Source organism: Maylandia zebra, linkage group LG4 (assembly GCF_041146795.1).
Source record: "Maylandia zebra isolate NMK-2024a linkage group LG4, Mzebra_GT3a, whole genome shotgun sequence".
NCBI classification, from domain to species: Eukaryota; Metazoa; Chordata; class Actinopteri; order Cichliformes; family Cichlidae; genus Maylandia; species Maylandia zebra.
In genome coordinates, this window is record NC_135170.1 from 3,619,834 (window position 1) to 3,642,920 (window position 23,087).

General features: G+C 44.2%; 1 protein-coding gene across 1 annotated transcript in view; it reads left to right on the top strand.

The window, feature by feature from the left end:
- Positions 1-538: 538 nt before the first annotated feature.
- Positions 539-23,087, top strand: part of hao1 (hydroxyacid oxidase (glycolate oxidase) 1) — a 29,699-nt gene continuing 7,150 nt past the window's right edge. Inside the window, exons 1-7 of the mRNA XM_024802134.2 lie at positions 539-799; positions 1,566-1,717; positions 12,184-12,454; positions 12,566-12,738; positions 14,511-14,602; positions 17,477-17,635; positions 21,306-21,375. Of these exons, the coding sequence (XP_024657902.1) occupies positions 669-799; positions 1,566-1,717; positions 12,184-12,454; positions 12,566-12,738; positions 14,511-14,602; positions 17,477-17,635; positions 21,306-21,375 (1,048 nt within the window). The 5' untranslated portion in view covers positions 539-668. The remainder of the gene's footprint in view (positions 800-1,565; positions 1,718-12,183; positions 12,455-12,565; positions 12,739-14,510; positions 14,603-17,476; positions 17,636-21,305; positions 21,376-23,087) is intronic.

Sequence of the window (23,087 nt, forward strand, 5' to 3'; positions counted from 1 at the left end):
GACCGTTGCCTAAGAGAAAACCTGTAGTGATCCCGTACATGTCAGGAGTATCAGAACTGCTGCTTTCTAAACACTGAGTTTCTGTGGCTTTTAACCCCCAAAACACGCTAACCCTTATAAATCACTGGTTTGACACAAAGTATCCACAGAGTACCACCTCTCTGCTGTTTTTAATGAAAACATCATTGGGTTCAAAGTTCACAGAAGGCACATGAAGTTTCAAAGTTCGTAGGCAGTCAGCACTAGACATGGCAACACTCTAATCTGGCAACACACAGACCCAGATGGTGTGGAATCCTCACAGCTGCAGTCTTATCTTGTGTAAACAGAGCAAAGCAGAAACTCCTCTGAGTTTAATTCATTTATGATTTATTTCTATAGGACAGAGTCACAACAACACTCGAGCCCAACAATAAAACAATCAAAGCACAGGAAGGACAAACTGGGCTTTAATAGGAAGAAACCTTCTGCTCAATCAGGCTCAGGGAGGCGTCGTGTCTGATGCCATCAATAAGGGCTGAAGAGAAACGTAAAGCACAGGAGTCAGGACGTGAAAGGCTCACAGCTTGTGAAACCTCTGGCAGGTTAATGATTAAACTAGTTCTGTTTATTGCAAATCACAGAGAGGCTGCAGTTTTCAGTTTTCTGGTAGTTCGAAGTGAAAAACAATGCAGCGTGTGTGTGTGTTGGACTTTGAGGAGGAAGCCAGGAAAACTCTTCCTAAAGCTGTGTATGACTACTACCGCTCAGGAGCTGATGAGCAAAAGACACTGGCTGACAATGTGGCTGCCTTCAACAGGTAAAACACAGACGTGTGAAGGTCACTGTCGTTGATGTGGTAATACAAAAATACTGAACTGAACATTCAGAGTAAGAATTTCTACAAACCGTGTTGGAGCCTGAATCCAAAGCTGAAATTACACACAGCAGCTGCTCTGGACTCTGATGCTTGTCTTTTTATCATTTTACATTATTTATGTGCTAACAGGTACGTTTAATGTGTAATGAATTACACTATAGGGACATAAGTACCACACCTGTTTATCTTTGGATCCAGGTGTTTTCTGTGCCATTTCCACAGGTGTATAAAATCCAGGAGTTAGCCATGCAGGCTGCCTTTACAAACACACTACTGCAAACCTGCAGAGCTCCAAGCCTCCTGCGCTGGAAGCTTAATGGCTTTCAACAGCTGTGTAATATGTAATTCAGATAAATGTAACAGCCCAGTACTTTGTCTATATATATATATATTGATGTGCTTCTACCAAAGCTTTCAGTTGTAGAAATAACGTGTTTTTTTTTTTGTTTTTTTTTTTAAAATTAAAAAAAAAAACAAAAAAAGGATGACAAAGGATGAACTGAAGCTCCGCCATCACGTGATGTCACATGCTGCTGTTTCTGATGTCACTTCCAAAAAAAAAAAGAAATAACGTGTTTTCTTTTCAGAATCAGTCTGTCTCCGTTTTTCAATGGACATCAGAGTGTGAATGAATCTTTGTAAGTAAAAAGAAGCTGCAGAAGTGTAACTGTAGAATGACCTCTTCCACTATTACACACGTGTGTAGGTGGTATCTGGTTCCTCGAGTGCTGAGGGACGTGTCTACAGTGGATCTGTCTGTCTCAGTGCTGGGGGAGAAGCTCAGCATGCCGCTCTGCATCGCTGCCACTGCAATGCAGAGGATGGCTCATCCTGAAGGAGAGACAGCCACAGCAAAAGGTTAACACACACTAAAGACACACGCACAAAACTGGGAACACAAAATGGAAAAAATGTAGCCTTGGTTTTCCAATCAGGTAAAATGAATGGATAAAATAACCCAGATCGTTTTATCACAGTACAGCTGTGCTATGTAGAGACAACATCAGCCAGAGTGTGCAGGTGTCTGTAAGTTATTACTTCTGCATCTGGTGCTACAGAAGAGGAGCAATCATAAAACAAGTGGCAATGTTTCTGTTGGCTCAACAAACAACAACAAACACACAAACTGTGCAATCTGCTGCACAGTGTGATGCTCGCTGAAGGTCCAGCCGCTGGATTACTCAGGAGGAGAAATGCGTGCAGGTATCTGCAGTCAGAGACAGAGAACGCTAAGAGAGGAAGATGAGAGGTAGTATTTTGTCATGGTTGGCTGTGTGGCAGGCAAGCAGAAGTGGTGGACCCAAAATCGACCCAAAATTCGGCTGCTGCTGGGCGACCTGGTGCCCGCGGGCACCGTGTTGGTGACCCCTGACTCAGACCATTATATTTGTTCGCAGATGTTGGCAGCTGTCAGCTAATAGTTTTCAGCTATTTTGAAACCAAAAAAGAAAAAACACATTTTATCCATAATAGCAATCGAACTGAAACAGAAAATGCAAAATGCTGTTTATGGTCTCCTCACAACAATGACAAGAAAAATAAACTGGGCCAATATGGCATGTTTGTTAATACAGAGACACACATGTTAATGTGATCTCTGGTCTCCCACTCAGAGACACAGGTCTCCCAGTGTCCAGCATTCAGACGGCTACGTGAGGACACTCTTCATGTGAGAGAAAATCTGCTCACACAGATATGTAGAGCCAAATACTATCAATAAGGCCTCTGCAATGTTCTGAAGACAGTTAAACTTGTCAAGTAGTGATGTCCAGCAGGTGAACATGCAGCTCCATGAACACACACAGCTGTGGATTCCAGCTGCATCTGTAGTTCTGCAAACTTTGACCCCCACAGTGTCAAGCTTTTCAGTTCAATCAGCTGCATTTCGATGTCCTCTGTGTTCAGGCAGTTAATGCGAGACAAACCCAGCTCCTCATTAAAGCTTTCTGGTTTGATCAGAAAAGAAAACATTGGTCCATACACCTGAAAGTCCCAAAAACGCATTGTGAATTCTGTCTCAAGTCTACGGATGTATCCGTGTATTTCCGTGGTGATGATGCACTGAGAAGTGAGAAGGTGAGAAGTTCGGCCATCCGGGAGGGGCTCAGAGTAGAGCAGCTGCTGCTCCACATCGAAAGGAGCCAGCTGAGGTGGTTCGGGCATCTGACAAGGATGCCCCCTGGGCGCCTCCTGGGTGAGGTGTTCCAGGCATGTCCCACCGGGAGGAGGCCCCGGGGCAGACCCAGGACACGCTGGAGAGATTATATCTCTCGGCTGGCCTGGGAACGCCTTGGTGTTCCCCCGGATAAGCTGGAGGAGGTGGCTGGGGAGAGGGAGGTCTGGGCCTCTTTGCTTAGGCTGCTGCCCCCACGACCCGGCCCCGGATAAAGCGGATGAAGATGGATGGATGGATGGATGATGCACTGAGCTGAAAGCTCCTGAAGCATTTGAAGTATCTGAATGTGGAAATTTCAACATTGACTGATAAAACTGCCAGCTAGCAACGTCCCTCTCACCGGTTAGCTAAGTTACTTTTAGCCAATTACAAGTTGAATAAGTTGGGGTTGTTAGCTAAGATACCGTCATTAAGAAGCGCCACAACTAATGTATTTATGCAAACTCAAGGAAAAGGCATAAAGCCTTTGAATGAAAACAAACGCTCTTGTGACAGTGATGTACAGTCTTGTTGGTATATGTATGATTTCTATACATTTTGCATCAGATAAAAACTTTGGTTGTAAGATAATTATTTATTAAAGCTAGACATTTTAAATGAGAATAAGAAAGAAAAGTATTTCTTTGTGCCCCTCTTACAAAGCTGTTACCAGCTGTCAGCGACTTAGAAAAGGATCCTGGTGTTATTTGTCTCTCAGAAACAGTTCATAACTTCCCTTCAACTCATTCATGTCACCTAAAAGGTAAACCTGTTTCTCCATCACCTGTTCAGCTCTGATGATTCAGTAAGGACATCTCCTGGTTTCATCTTCATGTTTCCCTCTCACCAGATATACAAATCGATATCATGACCAGCAGCTTTACAGCTGTGGCTCCAGCAAGCATCAGCTGATACTAGAAATTAATGTTAAATAAATTCTAACAACAGCCGATCAAGCTTAAACGTGTGTCAACTTGGACATCCGGTCAAACTGACGCATGCGTGCACTGCTTCTCGAGCCAATTTTGAACTAGTTTTGTCATAATTTTCGGTGCTTTTGCTTGCTGTTAATTTCGAACCAGAACCAGTGAGTACCACATGATTACAAACCTCGGTGAACACTGCTTAATTTAAATCATCACAAGAGAAAAGGAAGAAAAGAAAGAAAGAATAAAAAAAAGAGAAGAAGGAAAAAGGAAAAGGGAGGAGAAAAAGAAAAAAGACAAAAAAGAAAAAGAAAAGAAAAAAAGAAAGAAAGAAAGAAAGAAAAAGAAAAAAAAAGTATCCTTTGTGTGGGAAATCCGCTTCATTAGGGTCATGACGCGGGCGAGATTGCGCTCCCGGGATGAGTCCGCTGGGTCCATGTACTGGTCGCGTCGTTCTGTCATGGTTGGCTGTGTGGCAGGCAAGCAGACGTGGTGGACCCAAAATTGCAGGACTCTTGGAGATGGGAATAAACTGAAAATGCAGCTTTATTGCTGGAGGAATGATTCACGAAATAAAACTTACAAAAGCAAAACTCCAACCCGAGGTGCTGGAGGACAGGACATTACAAACACACAGCAAGTTGAGGGTACGACGCGACACTGACACAGAGAAACACAGGGCTTAAATACACAGATGGCAGTAATCAAGGGATGAGAGACAGGAGGGGAACACACCTGGGAGAAATCACAGCTGACGAGACAGGGGAAACGTAAACTGAGCACACTCACATACGACAGAGACCTTCACAATAAAACAGGAAACTCAGACACATGGAACCAGACAAGACATTGAACTAAACAGACAGATTAACAAACAGACGGGGTGACACCATAGACAGACAGATACAGACGCAGACTCAGAGGCAGACCGAATATAACACGTAGAACTCGAACAATAATAATAATCATGATAATAAATTGGAAAATGCTAATAATAAACTTAAAGCGCTGGGTCACCGACCCAGGACCATGACAGTACCCCCCCATCAAGGGCTGGCCCCCGACAGCCCCAAAAGACAAACAGACCACCAAGCCAGGGTGGGCGGCGGGAGGCACAGGACGGAGGGCCCAGAACAGAACAAAAGAAGAGCCCCCCCAGAAACCCCCAAAAAATGTCCAAAAACCACACAGGGGAGCAGAGTCCAAAACGTAGGTCAGGTCGTCTGTCTGGGGACCGATAGGTCAGAAGGCCAGCACAGTTCATTTCGGGAGGCCGACCGTGCGAAAAGCAGCGGCGGTGACGGGCAAACAGTTCTGGAGGCCGACCGTGCGCATGGCAGCGGTGGCAACAGAGCAAGTCCGGGGGCCGACCGTGCGTATGGCAGCGGTGGCAACAGAGCAAGTCCGGAGGCCGGCCACGCAGAAGGCAGCGGCGGCGTTCAGGAGGTCGTCCACAGCGGCGACGACGCCCAACTAGAGGCCAGGAAAGCGGCCAGCAGAGACGAGGTGGAACAGGACGAGCTGGAACTGATGATGGTGTGGCAACCGCAGGACCAGACGAGGCAGGACCAGACGAGGCAGGACCAGACGCTGAAGCCGGACCTGGCGTGGAAGAAGCCACTGCGGCTGGACCAAACGAGGCTGAGGCGGCTGAAGGCGAGGCTGGACCAGGCGAGGCTGGACCAGGCGAGGCTGAAGGCGAGGCTGGACCAGGCGTGGGTGAAACCGGAGCTGGACCAGGCGTGGGTGAAGCAGTAGCTGGACCAGGCGACGGCGTGGGTGAAGCAGTAGCTGGACCAGGCGACGGTGTGGGTGAAGCAGAAGCTGGACCAGGCGACGGCAAGGATGAAGACACAGAGGCTGCAGCTGGCGAGGATGAAGACGAAGAGGCTGCAGCTGGCGAGGATGAAGACACAGAGGCTGCAGCTGGCGAGGATGAAGACACAGAGGCTGCAGCTGGCGAGGATGTAGACTCCGAGGCTGCAGCAGGCGGCGGCGTGGACGAAACTGTTGATGCCGCTGCTGCTGCAGGTGTGGATGAGGCTGCTGGTGGAGCAGCTGGTGGCTGGACGGGCTCCTCAGGCCCCCCAGCTGACGAGGAAGGTCGCTGGACGGTCTCCTCGGGCCCCCCAGCTGGCGAAGCAGGAGGCTGGACGGGCTCCTCGGGCCCCGCAGCTGGTGAAGCAGGAGGCTGGACGGGCTCCTCAGGCCCTCCAGCGAAAACAGTCTCAGGACCAGTGGGCACAGGGGCCCCTGGAACACACAGGACAAAACCAGCAGGCGCGGGGACCTCTGGCAGGGACAGAATGGAACCAGCAGGCACACGGGCCTCTGGCAGGGACAGAACGGAACCAGCAGGTTACTCACAGCTGCTGATTGCTCTGGGAAGGGGCTGGAGTGCGGCTGTAGCGAGGAATGGTGATGGCGCCGGTGCCGTTTCCTCCTGGAAGTGGGAGTGGAAACTGCAGAGGAGAATGGCGATGGCGTAGAGGCCGACTCCTCATCCTGCGCCCACATGGCCGCAAGGAAAGAGGCTGGCGAGCGACAGTTGGAGCAGACCGGAGTCAGTGGTTCACTCGGTGGCAGCGGCAAGGGGTTGATATCCTGCCCGTGGCGATCGCTGTGGTGTCGCAGAAGGCTCCGTGTTCGGCTGCTGCTGTGTTGCAGGGAGCTTACACTGCTTCGCGGCGCGCTCCGTCCGTTGCTGCTGTTGCTGCGGAGGCCTCGGAGTGGAGTACTGCGAACGAGCAAAGGCCGCTAGCTCCTGAGCCTGAAGAACCTCCTGGGCTTCGTGCATCTCGTCAATTAAGCTCATGAATCCCTTGAGTTGGCAGAGATGTGGATTCCCCTCGAGGATTGTTCCGATAGCGTTTAATCCGATCGCCATTGCCTTAGTATCCTTTGTGTGGGAAATCCGCTTCATTAGGGTCATGACGCGGGCGAGATTGCGCTTCCGGGATGAGTCCGCTGGGTCCATGTACTGGTCGCGTCGTTCTGTCATGGTTGGCTGTGTGGCAGGCAAGCAGAAGTGGTGGACCCAAAATTGCAGGACTCTTGGAGATGGGAATAAACTGAAAATGCAGCTTTATTGCTGGAGGAATGATTCACGAAATAAAACTTACAAAAACAAAACTCCAACCCGAGGTGCTGGAGGACAGGACATTACAAACACACAGCAAGTTGAGGGTACGACGCGACACTGACACAGAGAAACACAGGGCTTAAATACACAGATGGCAGTAATCAAGGGATGAGAGACAGGAGGGGAACACACCTGGGAGAAATCACAGCTGACAAGACAGGGGAAACGTAATCTGAGCACACTCACATACGACAGAGACCTTCACAATAAAACAGGAAACTCAGACACATGGAACCAGACAAGACATTGAACTAAACAGACAGATTAACAAACAGACGGGGTGACACCATAGACAGACAGATACAGACGCAGACTCAGACCGAATATAACACGTAGAACTCAAACAATAATAATAATCATGATAATAAATTGGAAAATGCTAATAATAAACTTAAAGCGCTGGGTCACCGACCCAGGACCATGACAGTATTTGAAGGGAAGAACTGCACATTTAAAGATTTGATTAATGTCATAATGTTTCATCACAAATTGAATCTGTATATGGGGTATTTTCATAAATTATGTATTTTCATATTGTGAGACATCCTACAATTTGTTGCATCAAAGTACTGGGTAGTTTTGTGCTGTACTGAGGTGAATTCCTAGTAAAGCACTGTTAGGCTGTTCCTTATGGTCAGACTTATGTTACGCAGTAGGTTACTTAGCATTTAAGATGATAATACTTAGATTAACCCACTTAATTCAACCTTTATAACAACTGTATACAGTATAAGGATGGTAGTGGGCTATCCCCAGTGGATAAAGATGGTACAAACAGCATGCTGTAAAGGACAGCTTGTGAAATGTCTGCTTCTATCTTGTTGGATTCAGTTTTGTAAATCCACAATGGTCAGCTGGTCACACCCTGCACAGCCTGTCCTGGAGCTCACATTACACATCACTGCGAGTTGTGAGACACTGCACAGATCTCAGGCTCCCACTTTAACCCCTGACTGTTCTCATTGTTCTGTGGAAGCAAAGTCGCCCTCAAACAGACAACAGCTAAAAAGTTCTCATTCTCATAACAGATTCAAGCCGAGTGAAAACATTCAAATTAGAATTTCAATTCAAAGATTCTTTGCCTTCTCATCTTTTTATTTTACTATTTTATTAGTCGATCACAGGGTTCAGTTATTTCCTCCGACATACTCCTACTGAGATACTTTGGGAAACTTTGGGAATCACCTTGTTGGTGCAAAAATATTGTTTTGTCTGTTACTGTGTTATCGTTGGCATTTGTCATAGATTTATTCTGTGACCATCTGCCAGTAAAATTGCTTAAACAAGCAAGTGAAAAGTCTTTGCCAGGTTTGATTCATCCTCTGAGTCAGGAGCCTTTTTTGTCAGTTTAGTTTTATTGGTAAATTTTCCTTTCCGGTTGTTCTGAATTTTTTGTTGCTGTTCTGGTTTATAAAGCGTCCATTTAGTCCTTTTTTCTTCGTGCTGAGCTTCCTTTGGTGTGTCACCTCTTCCATAATGTAGATTTCCTCTACAATCTGTGTCCACTGGTCCAGGGTAGGAGGATCTTCTTTTCCCTATCCCTTGGTGATAGCCTTTTTCCAGCATTAGTGATATTTTAACCAAATATCTGTATTTTAAGGTGCGATCGTGGCTCAGGAGTTGGTAGTTTGTCTTGTAATTGGAAGGTTGCCGGTTTGAGCCCCGGCTCGGACAGTCTCGGTCGTTGTGTCCTTGGGCAAGACACTTCACCTGTTGCCTACTGGTGATGGCCAGAGGGGCCGATGGCGCGATATGGCAGCCTGGCTTCTGTCAGTCTGCCCCAGGGCAGCTGTGGCTACAACTGTAGCTGCCTCCACCAGTGTGTGAATGCGAGAGTGGAATTGTTTTTTTTTTTTTTAACTTGAGTATGAACTCATACAAAAAGCAGCAAGATATTTAAAACAACTGTTTTATTGATTAAAAAACACACTATATCGGATTCATATTGGTATCGGCAGATATCAAAATTTTTGATATCGGTATCGGACATAAAAAAGTGGTATCGTGCCATCTCTACTAACAACAGCTGATCAAGCTTAAACGTGCTGCTGTTGTTTAGCGCGACATCTGCTGGTTTCCTCTTTCTGGCGCAAAGTGGACGATCAACAAACGAGAGAGACGATCAGCTGATCATTGATCAGTTTCATGATTGAAGCAGTAACGGGAGAGGGAGGGGGGAGAATGAGAGAAGAAGAGGCAGCTGTGCAGCGTAAACACAGAATAACTCCAGCTTTGTCTTTTTCATTGTAGCTGAAGTCCGGAACAAACTGTGTTCCTTTTCACCTCAACACGAAACGCGTAATATTTTCTCTGAATACGAGACGATTCCGTTTTTTAGGAAACGGTTGGCAACTCTAATAATTAACCTTATAAACAAAATAAAGTTCAACATCAATAACATCATAGCACCACCCAGCTGTACAGAAACTCTATCATGCTAGCTAGCACGCAGCACGAAAAAGTCAGCATAACGAAAATAAACTCCACCTAAACTTGGTTCATATCTGACCCAGAGAGACTGCAGGTCATAACTTCTTACCTGAAGTTCAGTTCACCTGACACTCGGACCAGCGCCCGCCTCGGGTCTCTCCTCTTGCCTCCCTTTCCCTCCTCCACCTGCTGGCCTCCACCACTTGCTAATGTTACTGAATCTGTGGAAGCTCCGCGACAGCCACCACACGAAGTAACGAGTAACGAGCCTATCTAAATCCCAGTAACGACTAACGCGTTCCTGATTTTGGCATAATAACTAGTTACCGTGCTCGTTACCACAATAATAACGTAGTTACTGTAGCGCGTTACTTAATAACGCATTAGTCCCAACACTGGCCATTTCTCTGTCTGACAAAACTCTCACTTAGGGCTGCTCAATTAATCGAATTTTAATCACGATTACGATCTGGGCTTTCAACGATCATTAAAAATGACTGAGCCGATTATTAGCCCCTCCCTCATTTATCCGCGACACCTTAAAGGCCGTCTGTGAAAATATTGTCGGGCATAAACCGTCCGTGGCGCAAAAAAGGTTGGAGACCGCTGATTAAGAGGACCCGAGGGAAGCTCGGAAAGCTAAGCAGAAGTTATTTGGAGAGTGACTGCCGTTGGTTGAAAAGAGAGTTTAAAAAAAAACAAAAAAAAAAAACTTCAGTGGTGTTGCACACTATTTTATATTATTTTTTTAAAGTCATTGTTAACCCTTTAAAGCCGGTCAGAGCAGCACGCTCCGTTTTGCGTAACTATTTTTAAATCCCTGTAGAACCTGAACTGTAAGCTAGCGCAATAATTTGTTTTGCATATGAAACCGGAGGAGTTGTACTTACATCTGATGCCATCAGCTTGTCCTCGGTCACAGTTTCCTTCCACATATAGCTTTGCAAAAATTGCATAAAAAGCGCTTGCAGGAACAAAAACATAATATTCCAGAAACACGCTTTGCCGTTCCTATCAGCTGTTCGTAACACTTCCCACAGTGAAATGATGCACCTGCTGTTTTCTTTGCAAATTTGCATCATAGGATTGTTTTTTGTTTTTCCTGCAGTATATAAAAATTGCTGTATCTCCAAAATAAAACTATGAAGACACTCAAAATAAATTTCCTGTGGTGGGAAACTATTTTTTTGCAACTTTATTGTATTTAAAGTTTTGAGGGATAAGCCTCTTAAATTTCTCCAAGTAGAAATATATGTAAACAAAACAAAAGCGATTTTCAATTTTTTTTGTAGTTTATTGCACTTTTTTGCAATTTATGTAATTACTATGGACTTAATGCATACATATTATTAAAATATGGGCTATAACAGTTGTATTGATGTATAGCAACTTGAAATGCTCCCACAAATGGCACTACAGCATGTAAAAAAATAATATAAGCTCTGGTGGACTTGGTTCTATGGTAGGTCTTAAAGGGTTAAATAAATATCGTCAAATAATCGTGATCTCAATTTCAGTGAAAATAATCGTGATTATCATTTTTGCCATAATCGAGCAGCCCTACTCTCACTCACTTTTTCTCTGTGTGACTCAAGAGTGCCCCCCACGGGAGGAACATGAATATTCCAGCACGCTGAAGACATGAACACAGCATCAGCACACAGAAAAACACTGTGTCCTGATTAAAAGTTAATTAACAGAACTAAGATAAAAAAGGTACATTCTTCCCTGCTGTGCCTCATGTGTGCTACATGTTCACGGTGGCTGTTTCGATTATTCGAAAGTTCTGTATTGAAGACAAATACTACCCCCGAAAAAGTAAGTACATTACTTACAAGATGGATTCATGTGATTGCTTTCAAAATCATAGGAGCATGAAGGAATTACAGTTGTCAGAACATATATATCTATAAAATATGGCAATAGTTTTATCAAGGTCTTCTATAAGTTTGTTCTGATAATTATCTTGTTCTGTTCTCTAATCCTAAATAATTATAGTCTTTGCATGATTAATATATTATTCAGTGTTAAGTATCACTGTATAAACAGTGACACATCATTTAAAAAAAAAAAAAAAAAAAAAACCTGACATGAGGACATTTCCCTCGTGTCTCTCGGTCCATTGCTCCCTACTCATAGGTTAGTTTTCAAGTTTAATTTATTTTCATCTTTTCATTTTTTGTGTCAGCCTACTAAGCGGCTAGTCTTTGATTAAATTTACACTGCCTCAAAGCCTCTGCATTTGGGGCATCACAACCCTCACACTTCACACGTATGACATGCCCCTGTAGGAGTTTAGAGGTGTTTAGGAGTTTGTTCTTTACTGTGATTTTGTTGAGGCCATAGAAATCTATCTTTGTCTCTGTTCAACAAAGAAAAAACATCACCAATAGGAGAGGAAAGGGGCGGATTATACTGGAAGCAAGAGAGTGAGTGAAATATTTCTCCATAGCTTTTCATTTGGGTTCAGTTAAGTTGTAGAGACGACTAGTGGGCAAAAGGCAACTGGACAGATCTATGGAAAAATTATTAGGTAGGTGAGGAAGGGGAGAGGGCGAGATCTTTACTGAATACCTGAGTTGGGTTAGTTAAGTTAAAGTATTATCATAACCTCCTTTGAAACTTCTTTGGAAAAGACCATTGTCACCAGTAATATAACATTTCTTCACAGCATGCAAAGCAATGGGAACTGGGATGATGCTGAGTTCCTGGGCCACCTCAACAATAGAGGAAGTGATGTCAGCAATGACTACCTCACTGGGCAGTGGTGGTGTCCTCTGGCTGCAGCTCTACATCTATAAAGACAGGGAGCTCACGCTGTCGTTGGTGCGCCGGGCCGAGAAGGCGGGCTATAAAGCCATCTTTGTTACCGTGGATACACCATACCTAGGGAAGAGATTGGATGATGTGCGCAACCGCTTTAAGATGCCCCCACACCTGAGGTAGGGAAACAAAAAGAACAGTACAGGCTGTGTAATTACACCACGTTCCTTTGTAGCATCGAACTCTGAACTCTTCTTTCTCTCTGTGTCTTTGTGCATGTGTGATTCCAGCATGGCTAACTTCTCAACAGCCTCCCTGGCTTTCTCCGAGGGAGACTACGGCAATGACAGTGGCCTGGCTGTTTATGTTGCAAACGCCATAGACCCTTCTATCTGTTGGGATGACATCACGTGGCTGAAAAAACACACACGCCTCCCTGTGATTGTAAAAGGAGTATTAAATGGTAGATGGACACACACACACACACACACACACACACACACACACACACACACACACACACAGTTACAGATCATAGTGTGAGGAAAGAGAATCATGACAGTCTCACCATCTCACTCATATATCCACCATATTACCAAAACTGTTCACTCACCCATCCAGGTGTTCCAGTCACTTCCATGGCCACATGGAATCAGGTACCTGGAGGCAGCTTCTACAAACATTTGTGAAAGAATGGGTCGCTCTCAGCTCAGTTTCCATGGCCAAGCAGCTGCATCTAAGTCTTACATGAGCAAGTGCAAAGTGCAGTGTTGTGGGGCACTCCGCCACTAGACTGTCGAACAGTGCAGACATGTCCTCTGAAGTGACGCGTCATGCTTGTCCGTCTGGCAATTCCATGGACAAGTCTGGATGTGGTCAGGAGACTTGTCTGACTACACTGTGCCGACGTAAGATTCTGGTGTGGGGTTCTTTTTCAGGAGCTGGCTCAGCCCTTTAGTTACAGTGAAGGGAACTCATGCTTCAGTATACCTAGAACATACCTAGAACTATGTGGGAATAGTGTGGGGATGGCCTCTTTGTGTTCCAACATGTCTGTGCACCAACGCACAAGATTAAGTGAGTGTGGTGTGGAAGAACTTGGCTGGCAGGCACAGAGTCCTGATGACACACAACTCTATATTTTATCATCAACTCAGGACCATAGCTCCTACCCTCGTTTATAGAAAATAAAACGGTTTTTAGGTCTTACGGGTCTTAGCAAAAGATCTCCTACAGCTTATTCAGATGCAGGGGGCTGAATCAACCAGGTTCAAAAATGTTGAGAACATTGGTCCTGTTTTCAAATCTATACATTAGCATTGGATGTCACAATGGATGTATTTTAAAACTCTTCTACTAGTTTAAAAAGAACTAAATGGACTTGGACTGAATCAGCGTAATACTAAGGCATCCATTGTAACTTACACTATGTACTGAACTCGCAGTAACAGACCTTCAAAATATCCCCAATCAAGAAAAAAACAAAGAAAAATCATTTAGTCTTTTTTTTGTCATCAACTGTGGAACAAACTTTCTGAAAACCTGAAATCATCGAGTTTTACTTCGTTTAAATCAGGCCTCAAAACGTTTTATTATTGGAAGTAGCCTATTAATGAACCACATCTGCAAACTGATTTGATTCCATTTAATTTCTAGTGGGTGGTCCCTCATGTTCACCTTTTTGTGGTCTAAAAGTTAGATGTCAGAGAGCAGACTAAGAGTTGGCTACAGAGGACTGGATCTTCTCTTAATAAACTGTTTTGACATTACTTTTACCAAAGTTGTTGCAGAAATAACCTCTAATCTCTAATAAATATATATTACTGCAGATCTGCAAACACAGAAAACAACTCTTCCGATTAGAAGCAAAAAAGAAACAAGACTTTTCTATTTCTCTGATTAGTTTTGTACGGTTTATATCATGACCTGTATACATGTATCTTTATACTCCTTTCTATCCCTCTGAGTTGGCTTGTCTGGATAGTTGTATACAAATAAATTTGACTTAAGATGCTTTTCAAGTAGACTTTAAAGCATCCAGTGCTGCACACATCAGTGGTTATATTTTGGCAGTATTAGGAAAATGAAAGTCGCAGACATTTGGTGAGGTACATACACACTGGTTCCTCACAGGTGTACTAGGAAAACAATGCTATCAAGAGTAACTGTATTCAAATACAGAATATGCTCATCACACAGAAACCCTGAGCTTATTTCTCTGATTTTGTGTGTCAGGTGAGGATGCTGCCAAGGCTGTGAACTGTGGTGTCAGTGGCATCCTGGTGTCCAATCACGGAGCTCGGCAACTGGACGGGGTTTCTGCCACGGTCTGTGTGTGCATTTGAATTTTTCTGTTTTTGGGTGGATTGCAATTGAACTCTGACAAATACAAGTTTTCATTAAGCAGCCCTAAATGTTTGATCTTATATTAATAATAATAATAATATTAAAAATGTATAACCTGAATCTGTTTTTATACTCGGTGCGTCCATCCAGTAAAAGTGGCTTCACAGATGCATGAGGTGACCTGAAATGATTGTTTTGGATAAAACTGGGGCTCCCGAAGAAGGACCTGACTGCTGAACCCAGGATTGTCTTAAATATGTTTAAATATGAAATCTTATCTACTTTTCTTAAGACTCTCATTTCCTACTCTGCGTGCAGTGTTACGGTGACCGTTTTGAGTTTGAGTTCATGTTTCCTTTTGGTTTTGGAAGTGATTTATCTTTGAGGGCTTTGGTTGTAGTTATCATTTTGTGCCTCTCTTGTGGCCTTGCATATAAAATTCAGAACTGCAGGAAACCATTCCATCCTTTCCACCGGAGGTAGTCTTTAATAAAACCACACTCTGTGGGCACAAGCGTGGTTGGAGTTTGGTTCCAGACTATGGAGATAAAGGATTGTCAATCTCATCTTAATATCGCTTTGCATAGAGACTGCCTCGTGACAAGGACAGGCACAGAACAGAGGAGACATGTCCTCTAAAGTGGTGCAGCTTGGTTAGGTTTGGCTTGATTCTGCTGTGGTCTGTAGTAATAATACAAACAACTAAACAATCAGTACAGCAAGCAAGCGACATATATTCTATACACAAACATAAGATTACAGAACAGGACTGTATTCAGCAATCAAATGTATCAGTAACGTAAAACTAGCATAAAGTAGCTTAGTAGCATGAATGGTGCCTTAGCATAAGATTAGTGTATACACAAGTGAACAAATACATGTGCTAATATTTAATCTACATGACATCATCATAACTCACCTTCTGGCATTCACACAGAGCAGTTAACCAAGGAAATACAGCTATCCAGTAAAAAGGGCAAAAGAAAAAGATGTGTGCTATCAGCAGCCGTAATGGGAGAAAGTAGACATTATAAACATTCACCACATGGCATCAAACACAGGTCGTGCATTGAAGGAGCTCCAGTATAGAGATGGCTTTCACAGACTATCAGTGGATGAAACATAATACTATAGAGAAATAACCAACATGTAAACGGTGTGCTTTCTAACACCTCAGATGATGACAAGCCTTGTCTCTTTATGGGAGACAGCACCCCACATCATCACACCTTTTCCACCAAAACATGTTGCCCTCAGTATTGCATTCAACAAGTCTTCTCCACACTTCTACCCACCCACGTCCACCTGCCATAGACAGAATCTGGACTCATCGCTGAAATATGGGCCTGACGATGAAGGGCAGTCATGGCAGGACTCCTGGCAGAGACCAGACATTGGCTGTGTGCAGTTTGTTCTGGATTGTCTGGGTAGAGAGCAGTCAACCATATTGTCCTGAAAACCTTGACTGCAAATCTGTTGAAGGTTGCTTATGTTTCCTAAGTGCTGACAGGGAGAGGAAATGTTATTCTTGTGGTGTCGTCATCTTGGGACGCCCACTTCATGGCCTGTGTCTGACATCCCCTGTTATATGCAACTTGGCCTTCAATTTGAAGATGGTACTAGGGCACTCCAAATAATGCTGTAATTTGGGGTTTTTGGTTGTTTTAGGAACAGCAGCTTGAAAATGCCCTCTGGCACAGGCCCTATCCAGATCAGTCAAACTTAGCATGATGGGAGCAGACACCAACTGACTGCTGACATGCTCACTCAGGCACCAACCAGACTCTTAATTGTCAGCACTTGGGATACCAGCAGCTCAAAACAAGTCAAGTCACTTAAGTCAAGTGGCTTGTCATTTCAGCCATGTGCAGTGGTACAGTGTACTGTGAAGCAAGACAACGTTCCTCAAAGACCACGGTGCTACATATAACAGGCAATCAACACAGGAATACATAAAGTGCAAGTGTGCAAAAATTGCAACAGAAACAAAACAAAGACAGTGCAACACCAGACAGAACAGAACAATGCAGGCAAATGCAACAATGGGCTGTGCAAAAAGTAATTTGATGTACGAAGGGGTGTATGAGAGGACGTAAGTCCACTGCTCAACCCATCGATGTATTTTCTTTAAGAATGTGGCAACATTTAAGGGCAAATGAATCTTACTGTTGGAAAGACTGTTTATTGCCAGGAAACGTGGTTGCAATGAATAATCAACCAAACACAGATTTCCTTACTATTTGTTAAAGTTCATTTAGTTTGTAATTTGTGTCGTGTACTTTTGGTTTTCGTCTGGATTGGAGTCAATTTGTCTTTTATTCTATTTGATATCTGGTTTAATGTTTGTGAAGTTGTTGCTTTAGATCATAGGTGTCAAACTCTGGCCCCCAGGCCAAATTTGGCCCGCAGCCTAATTAACATTTGGCCCGCGAAGCCAAAACAAGTTACTATTAGAGCTGTAGATTCATTCTTATATCTGGAGGAATAAATATATTTCAATAAATATTAACGTTAGCCCACGACTTTGTTCCAGTTTTGAATTTTGGCCCACTGTTTGGTTGAGTTTGACACCCCTGCTTTAGATTAATTCTTTGTTTAGTTTAGAAGTCTTTATTTTTCTTTTCAAGTTTTATTGAATTCTTGTCGGAGTTTTCAGTATTTGCTAACTTTAGTTCCTGTAGACATTTAGTTTACTTTTTAGGTCAACACTAGTGTTATTTCTTGACGTGTGCTTGAACAAAATGTTAAACATCTATACCAAATTCATTTGGAACATTGATACATTAGAATTTGAGGATATGATTTGAGTTAATAATTGTCATTGTAGTTGATCACTGTGTGTTTTGTGTGTGTAGCTAGATGCCTTGGAGGAGGTGGTGAGGGCAGTGCAGGGTCGATGTGAAGTCTACATGGATGGAGGAGTGAGACGCGGGACAGACGTCCTAAAGGCCTTAGCTCTGGGAGCAAAGGCTGTTTTCATTGGTCGACCTGTGCTGTGGGGCCTTGCCTGTCAGGTGAAGCACTTCAGTAGCTTTTTTCCACCATCACATTTTTTGGGCTCCAAAATAAAGATGGTTATTTATCATCATCATCATCATCATCATCAACTTTATTTATAAAGCACTTTAAAACAACCACAGCTGACACAAAGTGCTGTACATTGGAACTGTAAAATAAAATTACATGAGATATAGATAAAAAACAAATAAAAGAAGAGTGAAATCATTAATTAAATAACTACTGCATTAAAAAAGAAACTAAGTCTCACTGAGGTTAAAAGCCAAGGAATAAAAGTGGGTTTTAAGACGTGATTTAAAAGTGGACAGTGAAGGGGCCTCTCTAACATGCATGGGCAAATTATTCCATAATTTTGGAGCCACAATAGAGAAGGTCCTGTCCCCTCTGAGCTTCCTCCTGGATCTCGGTACCTCCAGGAGCAGCTGGTCAGCTGACCTGAGAGACCGACAGGGTATGTGGGGATGAAGAAGCTCAGAGAGGTAAGGCGGGGCAAGACTGTGAAGGCATTTAAAAACAAACATAAGAATTTTAAAATTAACTCTAAAAGACACAGGCAGCCAGTGCAGAGAGGCTAGCACAGGGGTTATATGCTCTCTTTTTCGAGTTCCTGTTAGGAGTCGTGCAGCCGCATTTTGAACCAGCTGCAGACGTGAGAGCAATAACTGACTGACCCCCACATAAAGTGAGTTACAGTAGTCCAGGCGGGAAGAAATAAAAGCATGGATCACTGTTTCAAGGTGCTGCCTCGAAAGAAAAGATTTTAGTCTTGCCAGTCGCCTTAAATGATAAAAACTGGACTTCACCACTGCTCTGATTTGGTTGTCCAATTTAAAATCACTGTCCAACTTAAAACCAAGGTCAGTAACAACAGATTTAAAATAGACTTCCAGGGATCCTAAAACAACAGAGGAGGACTCACAGGGACCACTGGGTCCAAACACCAACACTTCTGTTTTCTTTTTATTAAAATTTAAAAAGTTTCGAGCCAACCAAGCTTTAATGTCATCTAGACATGTCAAGAGAGGTTTTATGGAGATGGCATCCTTGTGCTTTAGTGGCAAATAAATTTGTCAGTCATCGGCATAACAGTGAAATGAGATCCCATGCCTTCTAAGGATAGAACCCAGAGGCAGTAGATACAGAGAAAAGAGCAGTGGCCCTAAAATTGAGCCCTGTGGGACACCACATGACAGAGGAGCAGAAGACGATTCGTAACCGAGAAGGCTGACAGAGAAAGTTCTATCTGACAAATAAGACCTAAACCAATTGAGTGCAGTGCCACCAATACCCACTACATCATGTAATCGAGAAATTAAAATATTGTGGTCTACTGTGTCAAAGGCAGCAGTTAGGTCAAGCAAGACAAGAACAACATGGTTACCAGAATCACATGCCAGAAGGATGTCATTAAAAACCCTTAGTAATGCAGATTCTGTGCTGTGAAGGGTTTTAAAACCTGACTGAAAAACCTCAAAGATTCCATTTTCATCTAGAAAATCTTTCAGTTGACTAAAAACAATTTTCTCTAAAACCTTGGAGACTAAAGGCAGCTTGGAAATAGGCCTATAGTTCGCTAAAACTGTGTGATCAAGGCCAGGTTTCTTAAGCAGTGGCTGCACTACTGCATGTTTGAAATTTGCAGGAACCACACCAGAAGACAGACTGCTGTTAATAATGTCAAGGACATACTGTTGTATACTAGGAAAAATTTCTTTAAAGAATTGTGGAGGGACAGGATCCCGTGGAGAACCTGTGGGCTTAATATGGCGAACCACATCCTCTAACGAGGAGAGCGTCACAAGCTCAAACTGAGTGAAAACAGCAGCGCAAGGGACAGAGACAGAGGGGTCAGAGTCAGGAGCTGTGATAAGAGCCCTGATGGTGACAACCTTTTCAATAAAAAAGTTCAGAAAATCATTGCAAATCTCAGGAGAAACTTCCAAACAGACATTCAAAGGAGTATTAAGAACAGTGTCAATGGTCCTAAATAACACACGTGGGTTATGACAGTTGGAAGAAATAATATTTGCAAAATATTCCCTTTTTGCATCTTTAACAGTGTTCTGGTAGCGATGCCAGCAGTCTTTGAGAATTTGAAATGATACATGCAGTTTATCCTTTTTCCACCTCCGTTCTGCTCGACGACATTCCCTCTTAACAGCACGACTGCTCTCATTAAACCAAGGCTCAGGTTTAGCCTTAAGCTGCCTGGTTTTTAAAGGAGCCACAGAGTCCATGATTTTTTGACAGCAAGAATTAAACCAGGAATGTAGGTCTTCTGTGTCAGAGGAAACAAAGTCAGAAGGCCCGCCAAGCTGATTAAAAGCAGCAGAAAACTGCGCAGCAGTGGCGGGGTTAATAACCCGACAGCACCGAGTAGCAGCACCAGATTTAACTGCGGTATATGTCAAACCAACGTTGAATAACACAGGCATATGATCTGAGAGTGCACAGTCACAAATCTCCAAGTCAGTGACAGGCAGACCATATGACAGAACAAGGTCCAGTGTGTGTCCGTGCTCATGTGTAGGGCCACGTACGGACTGTACCAGGCTAAAAGAGTCAATAAGGCTTAAAAAGTCCTTTACCAGTGGCTTATCAGGACAGCATACATGTATATTAAAATCTCCAACAAGAAGAACACTATCATAGTTGGGCATAATCCCAGCTAAAAAATCAGAAAAGTCGTTTATGAAGTTCTTATTGTATTTCGGGGGGCGATAGATGACAGCGCAGAAAATCGGGTTTGTACGACTCACCTCAAATGAGGTAAGTTCAAAGCTGGAGAACGAAGGCTGTAGAAAACACTGCTTACATTTAAAATCCTTTTTGTAAACAGTCACTGTGCCTCCACCTCTGCCTGACGTCCGTGGCGAGTTAAAATAGCAACAATCCACAGGTAAAAGTTCAGATAGAACACTGGACTCACCAACACTCAGCCACGTCTCAGTCACACACAGAAAATCCAGATCATGGGAACTGAAGAAGTCCCGAAGAATAAAAGTTTTGTTTAAAAGTGATCTGGCGTTCACCAGGCCAATCCTAGCTGGAGCTGGAGTTGGCGCTCGGGGTTCAGGAGGTCCAGAAACCCGCCGCAGCGATCTCAGATTCCGATAATGTTGACAGCGGAGGTTTAGCCTGGGAGGGCATGGGCAGCGAGGCCGAGGAGCATCATCATCAAAGCCGACCACAGGCACCAAACAGGTATCAACAGGATCCAGAAAACGCCGAGACGCAAACAGCCTTGGCAAGAATCCATGCACTGGTCGGAAAACAGCAGAATAATTCTTTAGGTAAACCTTTAGCTTCACCAGGCGACCGCTTCGTTTACCCCGGCGACGAGGACGCTTTCGCCGGGAAGGTAGCGTGGGAACCCGGTACAGGTAACCCGGGGTTTCCGATGCAAATGGGGGCAGGGGTTGCTGCCCACCAGCTCCAAAGGACACAATATTTTGGACCACAGGTTTGAGGTCCAATAGTGTCTGGCGATCATACCTCAGCAGAGACTTTGTTTCATGAATGACACAAATTAAAAATAACATAAACAGGAACAAACTTGGCAGTGACAGACGAGCAGCCACACACACCGGCGCCATCTTGCCAATCTTCAGTGTGAGGTTTCCCTCATTTATAAAAACATCATCTTGATTTTCTATGTCTGCCCAGGGGGAACAAGGAGTTATTGAGCTTCTGGAGCTTCTGAAAGATGAACTGCGACTGGCTATGGCCCTGTCAGGTAACAAAAACACAGGAAATGTACTTTGCAGAAAAGTCACCTATAAACTATTTTTACAAACCCGTTGAATATAAACACAAATGTGGACAAAAAAAACACATTGTGTATTTTAAAGTGAAGACTAGGGTTAAGGTTTGGTTTCAGAAAGCAGCAATTTATCTTAATTTGTTAAAAAGGAATTATATTGTATGTTATTTAGTAGGGGTGCAACGATACTCGTATCGATATTGAACCGTTCGATACAGTGCTTTCGGTTCGGTACGCATATGTATCGAACAATACAAAATTTTTTATTTATTTTATCAACTTTCCTTCTGACTATGCTGTCTGCGTTGAGCGCTCAGTGGATCTGCACTCGACAGTGCAGCCTAGGCGGAGTAGTCGAACGCAGATTCACTGAGCGCAGAGCAAGCTAGCAGACAGAAGTTAAGCTCTCCTTGCAACATGGCAAATTGAACCTCCCCCACCCTCATTCAGATCTGGCGTTTGGAATTATTTTGGTTTTCATGTGACGTATGACCCTGAAGGTAAGCGAGTCATGGACTAAAGTAAAACAGTATGTTGGATGTGCCATGCAATGCTCAATTACATGGGTGGGAGCTAGTGTGTTAGCGCAGTTAGCTCGTTAACGTGTTGGCCGTCCAGCCCCACGCACGGGGCGATCCGCGGTAGCTCGTTAACGGAGATTCGCTGTGTTGTGGCGTTAACGTCATTTCAGATTAACGCTGACAGCACTAGTGGGAACACAACGAATATGACTGCACATTTACGCCGACAGCATCCTAGTGCAAAGACAAAAACAACAAGCACCATGCTACAAACTTTACCCGAGTCATTTAGACAGCCGTTAGCACAGGATTCTCCTTATGGGGACCTGATATGTTTAATATGCTGCTGAGAATATAGCCCAGAAGAAGCGTATAGTATAGCTTTTATTTTGGAAAGAGCCATTTCTCTGTAATAAACTCTCTTTTCCAAAGATGAGTGATTCCTCAATCAGATACAGGGCTCGCAATATCGCTAGCCCGACGTCCCAGGGCTAGCGATTTTTCCAGTCGGGCTACCAAAATCTATCTTTGCCCTGCCCGTCGGGCTATTGTAGGAAGGAAAAATATATGTCAATGCTTTTGCATTCTTTCAGAAATGTAGCTGGGTAATTATGTCATTGGCATCGGTGAGCCACTGTCAATATGTGACATATTGAAATCGCGTTTGAATTTGGGCTTGTTTTTTGCTTTCACTTTGCAATCGTGCGAACTGTGTATAGAGAGCGACAGCACTGATTGGTGAGTGGTGATAATTTGTGCACCAATTCCTCTGACACTCTGACCACTCCGCTAAACAGCCACCACAAAGCAACAAAAGAAAAACACAGTTCAACAGTTCAATCCCCCGGTCCAGTGGCAGCAAACACAGTTCTGGCGGCCGACCTGTAGGACGGCAAAACAAGCGGGACCCGCTGCGGGTTAGGCAGTGGCGGCAAAAAAGTTCAGGTGGCCTACCTCTAACCCCTTGATGGAAACGCAGGAGCTCCGGCGGGCGGCCATGGGTCCGGCAGCCGCGGTGGAACGGTTCTGGTGGCCTGCCACGGGTCCGGTGGCGGCGGCGTTGCTCCTCCGGCGGCCTGCCACGGGTCCGGTGGCGGCGGCATTGTAGCTCCCGCCTCAGCACAACCCATGATTCTCGATGTACCGGCCGGGCTGCAGGACGTG